Raw genomic sequence first — 9500 nt, forward strand, 5'->3', positions numbered from 1 at the left:
TTGCACATTGCACCTCTAAGCAGAGTTCCTGTAGGTGGCAGCATTGGCAAAAAAGAGCTTAAGTGAAACTGTATTGTGGTTTCTGAACATTTCTCCTCTCTACAGTTGTGGGACAGTGTTAATGTAAATGCTAGCACGCTAGTGTTTAACAGGCCTAATGCTCAGAAAGATTAGGATCTTAGTTTAACACCAACATTTGCTAACCGGCACTGAACATGTTATTTTATTTAGTTTTGCAAGTTTTTACTCATGAACCGAATTAAATATCATTTTCTTTGAACTACAATGATAATGGTTCATGATTTGTTTGCTTTCCGCCCTGCTCCGTGGCCTTCAGGTCAGAGGTCACTCTGGCTTTGTCACCCACACTGGCCTGACCGCAGAGCTCAGCCTCCTCTGTGGCTCTTCCTTCAGAGCACTCACTCTATATCTGGGCCATTTGTTCAGTTCCTCCTCCACCGTCCTCCCCTTCCTCCACTGAAGCCTCTCTATCTTCTATCTCCTTCTTATCTCAAGGGCTTTTTCTTCATTTGCCGCTCTCCTCCTCCTCCTCGCCTGGCCTCCAGTCTCATCTTCTCCTCTCTTTTTTCTTCTTGAACTTTTCCCACGCAGTTCTATGTCTGCACTCCAATGAATGCAGGGGTCAGAATATGTCACTGGCTTTCTTTCTGCACACCTTTTCACTCGAGGTGATAAGATTACTTTTGGTGTTGTGGTTTGAGCATTTATATTGTGGAATATATGCCTGGGTATTGTCTTTTATTTTGAAGCACTCTGTGACATCAGCTCAAAAAAGGGACCTTAAGAAACTGACAAGATGTTGGGTAACGTGGTTGCAAAAATTGTCACTTGGACTTCATATAAACACAGTTCAACTGTTGTCCTTTAAGGTCAGTTTGTTTATTTAGTTTGTATGGACAAGATATCAGTCAATGAAGATCTTTCTCCTCTGATTAAAATGTCTTCCGCCAAAACTGCATAGTGCACCTTTAATGCATCAACGCCGCCTCACTCTTCTCTCTGCTCTTATCAGTTGTGTAGCTCTGGTTGGCTCTGCGGTTCTGGTTTGTATGATGCTGGAGGTGTTGTTTTTTTGCAGGAATGAAAATGCTGTGAATTCCCCTTCCCCACACAGACACACACACACACCTCTCTTTCCCTAGAAATGTCTTCCCTCGCTGGGGGAGTACCTTGCAGCGTTCGGCTACTGAAGGGAAGGTAAAGGACTATTCATGCCACCCACTCAGTCACCCACTGCATCCAGGCGGTGAAGGGATCGCAAAGCCACATCTCGGCGCTAACACCAGCGGGGTCGCGCGCTGCATCTCCCAGCTGCAGCTCTCAGGCTCACTCGTCGAAACTGTCGAAACCACAGCATTTCCTGTGCCATGAGATATTTTTACTGCAGCAGAACTGATGCATTACAGAAACAAGACACAAAGTTCACAGCTCACTCTACTGCTGGATTCAACCCTAAAAGTCACATGAAACACTTTGGCATTTTACCACACTGCCAATTTTCACTCGCATGTGGATGTTCACAGCGCTTCTGTTGTTCTCTACATGAGCTTGGCTTCGTAGCATATAGCTGCAGAGGTGACACGCGCCGCGGGCAGGAACGGACTGAATTCCATCTCCGAGCCTGAAGTTGATTTAAGCAGAGGAGAAATGTTTCAACATGCCTTCAGCCGCAGCTGAAAGGCTTCGTGTAGGCAGCGGGCCGCTCTGTCGGAGAGTGCTGTGGAATCAGGAGAGGTGGATCACTCTGTTCAGCTAAGACAAATCTGATCAGTGTGTACATCACCACACACAGTAATCCCAACATACAACATATATATACATTCTTTCCAAGTTTAAAAGCAGAGTTTACCTGCAAACTCAAAAATCGAAATTGTGCCTCCTACCTGTAGAGATATATGTCAACCCAGATTGTTTTGTTTGAGTTACTGAGTTTTGGAGATATCAGCCGTAGAGACGCCTGAGTTCACTCCAGTCTAATGGAACTAGAAGGCCCTCCACTTGTGCCCAAAAAATACAATACAAAAATACATTTGAAAAACTCAACAGCAATGTCTTTTTCCACAGATCATGCCTTAGTAACACAAGGTAATCCACAGAACTTGTTGATGGGCAGCTTAATTTCTTAACGGCTACCATAGTTAACTAACCTGTCGTCCACAGTCTGTGGAATATCTTTAGAAACAGGGTCATTATTTCTGTAACAAACACATTGCTGTTGAGCATTTCACAGCAAAAAAAAAAAAAAGTGCAAAAGTGAGAAAACGCTGGTCTGGATCACTTCCCAAATCTGACCAGCTCCAGTTCCTAAAGTGTGATGAATCATTAGGGTCAAACACGTGTCCCTGTCGGAAACCCATTAAACATATTTCCATAGATACATGAACGCAATTTAGCAGAAAACAGACATTTTGAGCATTCTGCCCATCCTCAGGCCAAAATCCCCCCCTGAGAGCATCTGTGCACGTGATACAAATAGATTTGTGGCATCTGGTGTGGGGCCTGTCGGTCTTGAAAGTGAAGATACACACATGTGATTTTGTTGAATTTTTCATTAATTTTTATTTCATCTATCTAATCTTCTGTTTTACTGAAGTGGCTTTGAGGCTGCAAAACTCCACTCTGACAGTATCATATACAGTATACCCTGCTGTCCTAACTCACCAGTGAAGCTGTATGATTAATGTGATTAAAAATTCAGACCATCATTACAACAATTGGAACATTCAAGACATTTTACAAACTTTTCTCCCAAACTCGGTCTGTTTTTTTTTTTTTGAGGGGTGGTGTATGTTTGGAAACTTTGAGACCTCTGCTCGAATTTTAAATGAGGTTAAATGGCACTCATTGAGGATTAACTTTCACGGGGCTTTAAACTTTGAACATTGTCCTCTAAAGTCCAAACTGCCGCTCTTCCCTTCCTCCCAGCAGCCTTTCATGTGAACGGGCTGCTAACTGCTGGCTCCATCAGAGGGCCCATTCTCCTCCCAGAGCACTGGAGGCAGCGTGGAGAGGCGGGGGGTTGGTGGGGCCAGGACCAAATGGCCCTCGTAGGATTAGTGGCATTGTCCGCCATTGTCAAGGCTACACCCCGACTCCAATCACCTCTGTAATCTCCAGACTTGTTTTCAATACGCAACCAAATGCTGCCAGGAAGGGGACCTGATGTGTCTGCACTTCCATCCCCCCGGGGCGCTTTGATATTCTGCTCACTGAGTCTTCATCACAAGCCCAGTGCAATACTGTATGACTTCTCAGAGGTGAACACTACATTCATCATGGTCAAGTAGATGCAATTGTCGTGATTGATCCTAAGCATGTTTTAAAGGTTACTCACCACAACAACCTGATAAGACAGAGGAAGTGTATACACAGATGTTTTAGATATGTTTATCTTCCCACATAATGGATCTTCACTCATGTCTCCTAGAATAAAATGACTTTCGTTGCCACTTTTGTCTCTAGTAAGAATAAAAGGCATTGTAGTTCTGCGCATGTAAAAATGGACTTTCAGCCCAATATACCAGAACAGATGTGACTGGTGTACATATCATTGTACCAGAGGACACCAAAATCTGCACACTGAGCTTATGAATTTTACATTCTTAACCTCAGGTAATATTCTCACCTGCCCCCCCCCCCCCCCCCCCCCCCACCATCACCACCTCCATACTCTCTGCTCTGACTACACCCAACCCCCTCGGCTGTTTAGACCACGCCCCTCTCTGCTATGACCAATCAAGTTCAAGGCACAAACTTATCAAGGATAGAGACCCCTGCCTGATTGTGTTTTGACCTCAGTGTTAGAACACCTGAAAGCAGCACTTCGTCTCCAGACTTTGTTGGCGGTGACGAAAGGAGGACACAGAAACATGCAGCACATCTCCGGTGAGTTTTATCCTTCCAGATCATCTAAATCATGCTGTACGATGCCAAATCATCACAAGGTGCATGGAAGAATTAATTTTGTTTAATCATAATCAGAAAAAAAACAAACATTTCTTCCACTGCTTGAGAAACTGTACTTAAATGGTCAGTTGTGTTTTACTAATTTGAAGAAGAATATTTAGAACAGATTTAGGATGTGTTAAACTAAACTTTTCAGCAGAGATGCTATTCAGATGAAGTTCTATATTTTCCCTGTTTCATCAGATTTGTTCTTCTGAACTTTTACATGTCTGCATCCTCCACAGACTTCAAATCGAATCTAAGCATGCCCCGACCCCCTCCAGCAGCTGACTCATACCAGCAGGGCTCCATCAAGATGACCCTGGAAAACTCTGATCTCTGGAAGTCCTTTCATACCATCGGAACGGAGATGATTATCACAAAGCACGGAAGGTAACAGCACCGGCACTGTGAACAAAACCTGGAAGAAATCATTTATATGGAACTGCATTTGATTCCATAATTTGTAAAAAATAAATAAATAAATAAATAAATACATTTTCTGACTTTGGTGTATTTGTTTCAGGCGAATGTTTCCACACTGCAGCATCAGTCTGTCCGGGCTCCAACCGTATGCCAACTACGTCGTCATGGTGGATATGGTTCCTGTCGACAGCTTCAAATACAAGGTGAATTTACAGTTTTTTTTTCAGACACAACATCTCAGCTGCTCTTTTTCTCCCATTTCATTCTTCTTCACATTTTTGTTTTGCTTGCCGGGGACTAAAAACCAACAGATTGTGGAATGTAAAACGCAGCAGTCTGCAGCCAGACTCTGGCCTGCCCACTCTGGGCCGTCCGCGGCTGCATATCAAAGCCTTTCATTGCTTCCTGTTTGTGCACTCTCGGCAGGAGGCCCAATCAATTAGCATCCCTCCTTATTTGCAATCGGTGCAAGAGGGGAGCAGCCAGCCATCCATACAGTCAATGGCTCCTACATCAGCCGCTGTGGCCCATTTGGTCACAAATCTTGCTTTTAGCACACAGTTGAAAACAATGAAGTACATTATAAAGGGAAAGTACTGGAGGAGGGCATTGGCAGAGTGTTTGGTGGTCGGGAAGCTGTAGAAATAAACTACTTTCTTTACAAAAAATGCACTTATTAGCAAAAATGAGCAGAAAAATAGAAACATAATCATAATGTAATGATTTGTCTTGCAATAAATCCTGCCGACAAACATTTTCATGCATTACAGTAATAAAAAAAAAGGCATTTCATGCTTCACAAAGACTTCTGATTAATCCAACACGTCCCCGGGTCTCACACTTGGTAACCATGCGTCCCTTGTTCCCTCCTTTATTTCTCTGTAGTGGAAGAAGGAGCAGTGGGAGGTTGCGGGTAAGGCAGAGCCCCAGCCCCCGTGTCGGACATACATGCACCCGGACTCCCCAGCCCCGGGAAGTCACTGGATGAAGCAGTCGCTGACTTTTCTCAAGATGAAGCTCACCAACAACACTCTGGACCAGCACGGCCACGTGAGACACCCTCTTGCATCCAGTCAAATTAGAATCTCTCTCTCTGCTCGTGTGTGTTGGCTCACTCTATGTTTTTTTCTCTTTACTACCCATCAGATCATCCTGCACTCCATGCATCGCTACTACCCAAGGTTTCATGTCACCCAGGCAGACAGCCCTTACACGGTCCGCTGGGGCCCATTTCAGACCTTCTCCTTCCCAGAGACGTCCTTCACCGCAGTGACCGCTTACCAGAACCCAAAGGTACTGTAATGTATAGCAGTTTTACAAAACATTAAAGGTGCAGTGCAAAAGAGATGGCCACCTGACAAATTAATACAAACTGGGGCGGCACATCACCAGAGTAACCGCTAACTGCTGCTAACCTCAGCCGTCATTAGCTAGCAAGCTCAGTTCATCATGCAGCTAGCGGTCGTGTTAGCTGACTCTGCTCCGACTGTGGCAAGGGGCTAGCGAGTTAGCACGCTACTTAAATACACAAAACTGTTATTTCTGCACATTCTATCAGTAATCTAAACTGATTTTTGAACATTGTAAACTAAAGTTCGTACATGTAACTAGAACCCAACATTAACTGTTAATGTTCCTGTTTGATGACTGTCCTTTCTTGCCTTTTTAAAAAAGATCACCAAGTTGAAGATCGACCACAACCCCTTCGCCAAGGGATTCAGGGAAGGAGGCACCCACTCCCACAGCAAAAGGTAGGACTGACATGGTTATTACAGACTGAATAATTTGTAGGGTAGTCAGAAGCGGTTCTGCGCTACCTGTCTAACTACTCTGAATGAGCATTTATTAGTTAAACTCTGTGCATCTTCAAATTATGGATTTATTTTTTGTTTTCTTCTGTATGTAATCATATGTTGCTAAAACATGGCCTGTCATATGTTTTTTTTACCTTTTGTTTTATGCCAATATAAGCATAAGGGTATGAAAATGAAATCTGAGTTTGAGAAATAGTGCTTAAAGTGGTCTATCTATTCATTCATAGGTGTCGTCCAAATAGAAGCCCTCCTGCAAAAAGAGCCGCCCTGGACAGAAATGCTCTTTGTGAAAGCCCTCCGGGTAAGTTCCACTCAAGTTCTCACTCATACAGCTTCTGTCTTTAACCTTTAATTGGCTCATATTAATCACTGTATTTCCCTCTCAGGCCTGCAGAGGATGCCCTCCACCTCTCTGTCGACACAGGCAGGGAAGAATCAGGCCTCCACGCAGCAGCAGCAGCAGCAGCCGTTGAAGGGGGTTGACCTCTCAGCCTGGGCTCTGGAGCAGGACCCGTCTGAGAGTCTCCACGCTGAGCCCCTGGAGCAGCACGAGTACGACTACAGCTGTGAAGAGCAGATGGTGCCTGCATCCGTGGCGTACCAGCCCTACAGGTATGATTTAAGACACCCAGGATGAGATAAAATCTGATGAGGAAAGTAAAACATTTATAATGCAGAAATAAAAGGAAGGTGAGCAATAATGTAATAATATCTGAATGTTACAACAAGAGGGAGGACTGAATAATTCCACCTTTCTAACCTCAGAGGCTCCTCCACTGTTTAAAAGATGAATAGACAGGAGGAACGACACTGCAGGAATATTACTTATAACGCCTCTTTTTCACCAGGTCTGTCGACTATGCCCGATTCCCACTGCCCTCCACTGACGTAGAGGCGGCGCACACCCCCGTCCACCCTCTGCCTCACCCACTCGCCACAGCCGAGCACAACACACAGCAACATGGATACTACCACCATCCTTACCATAACAGCCACGCAGCAGACTGGAGCCAGTACCCGCTGTTCTCCTACTCTATCTGGTGAACTCTGACCCTCCGCAATGGTGATCATTGGCGGAGGATAAAACCAGACTGACGGGCCGCTGGAGTGGTGTTAAAAGTGTATAAATGTGTATAAAGTTTGGGTTGTTTTTTGTTTTTTTTGTATGTTGGATCAGTTTTTTTTATTTTTCACTTTCATTGGAAAGAAGATTGTATTCATCCGAGGTGCTGTTGCTGTATTTTTAGGTACCGTGCTCAGTCTGAGCTTGTCAGTGTTAAAGTAGATACAGTATGTGTTATGAGATGCACCAATATAAAGTGATATATCCACTCAGCTGGGAAATAAGTGTGAAATTGAATCTGCAAGCGTGATGAAGAGTCGCTCCTGTGTACTGCAACAGAACAGAACTTCAATAAGGCTGTACATCAAATCGAGGTCATGAAGGCTCTTTGGACTCTCCTTTTGACTTTGTACTCATCTGCAGCTGTTGATGCTAAACACTAAATGTGGTATAAAAATGATTTTAATGCATAACAAAACATACTTTTATTCAACAGCAAACTGTAAAAGGATTGTTTCAGAGTCATACCAGATAAATCGAAATGTGTCAGAATCAGTATCTGCATCAAAAAGTGACAAATTGTTTCTTAATAAATGGAGATGAACAATACCAGGTAAACCTGTGTGACACTGTTTTGTGATTTAAAAGTTAAGAAGGACGGCTAATCTGCCTTACATTTTATAAAAACGGAATAGTCTAAAGCCATACAGGAGCTTTGTAGCTTTGAGCAAAATGCCAACGCCGGCATGCTAACATGCTCACAATGGCAATGCTAACACGGTGAGAATTAGCAGGATTTAATGATTTTAATGGCCTTTCACTATTTTAGTTTAGCGTGTTAGCATGAAAATATTTGCCATTTTACCATTAAAACACAAAGTACTGAAAATCTAACCATATGATCAAGTTGAAAAGAGTTTACAAATGTTTGGGGTAGCAAATTTATTTTCATTGTTGGGTTATTCTGATTATTTTTCGATTAATCAATTATTTATTCACTCTGTAAAGTTACCATTAGTGTTTTCCAAAAGCCCAAGACGATGTCCTCAAATGTTTTGTATACAACGTTCTGAAGGATTCTAAAATTGGTCAACATTTAAAAGTCTCTAGCACAGGACCTTTGGACCAGAATGGGAAGGGGCTAGCTGGTTAGCATGCTAACATCCGTAGATATCTCTGCGTCACAATACATAGACATGACAATGTGAAAACTGTTATTTCCTTTAACACGGCTGATACATTTGAGTTCATTTTACAATACATTTTCAACTACATTTCTTATATATTGCACCTTATAAGATATTAGAAATCATCTTGAGGGGAACATAAATGTCCATTCAGTGTTTTCTTGGAAGAATGTAATATCATCTTGGAACTGTGAAATTCTGTGCACAGTTTGTGGTAATCCATCTGGTAGATGTTGAGTTTTTTACACTGAATTACTAATGATAACAAAATACATTAGGATTCATCTTCTGGGAATCACGAATGTCCATCCCAATAGCTGTTAAGGTATTTCAGTCTGGACCAACCAATTAACCGACATTGCCATGCAAAAAGCTGGGCTCTTAGTGTGGCTTAAAAATATGTATAATTGATTCACATCGACGTGCGAGGGTACAACCATAGCTCTCTCACAACCATCAACATATGAACATGCAGCTCTCTATTCTCCAACGAGGCTGTAATGTCCCGGAAACTACATTCTCCGCGGGATCACGACCCTGCTGCTCCAGTAATCCGTCGCTACATCACAACCAACAGAGAGTGCAGCCATTAAATGTCACAAGAGCACAAAGTGCACGTCTTCATCGAGCGTCTTTGGATCCTTTAAACACCAGTGTTACACAACAACAACATGTTTAGAGGCAAGAAAGAGCGATGAACGACGGAGCGGAGACAGTCCTGGAGCAGTGAGTCTGACCTGATAAAGCAATGACAGACAGCTAGTGTGGAATTACCATCATAGTCTGGCATAGATTCCCCAGCAGAAGGCAGGAACGTCTGTGCTGTAAATGTTTTACGAGAGAACGAGAGGGAAGCCATATCTGGGACATTTATAAAGCTTCAGGGAGAGCACACTGCGAAGGAATTTTCTAGAGCACATCAACCGACATGTTTTTGTGTCATACTTTTTTTAACGTCGCTTTAAAAAAATACATACAGAGAGAATGAACGGTAGCAAACACGGAGCATATGTGGTTGCCATCGTTGGGTTTCTAAAGAGATGC

At 43.2% G+C, this 9500-nt stretch overlaps 1 protein-coding gene across 1 annotated transcript; it reads left to right on the top strand.

Moving 5' to 3' along the window:
- Positions 1–3835: 3835 nt before the first annotated feature.
- Positions 3836–7873, top strand: LOC115593085 (T-box-containing protein TBX6L-like). The gene is made up of 9 exons (XM_030436431.1): positions 3836–3906; positions 4212–4359; positions 4493–4595; positions 5278–5442; positions 5539–5685; positions 6067–6143; positions 6434–6507; positions 6593–6818; positions 7055–7873. Exons 1-9 carry the CDS (start codon positions 3891–3893, stop codon positions 7248–7250), a joined length of 1152 nt encoding a protein of 383 aa, XP_030292291.1. The 5' UTR covers positions 3836–3890; the 3' UTR covers positions 7251–7873.
- The last annotated feature ends 1627 nt before the right edge of the window (positions 7874–9500 follow it).

Source organism: Sparus aurata, chromosome 12 (assembly GCF_900880675.1).
Source record: "Sparus aurata chromosome 12, fSpaAur1.1, whole genome shotgun sequence".
Classification (NCBI taxonomy): Eukaryota; Metazoa; Chordata; class Actinopteri; order Spariformes; family Sparidae; genus Sparus; species Sparus aurata.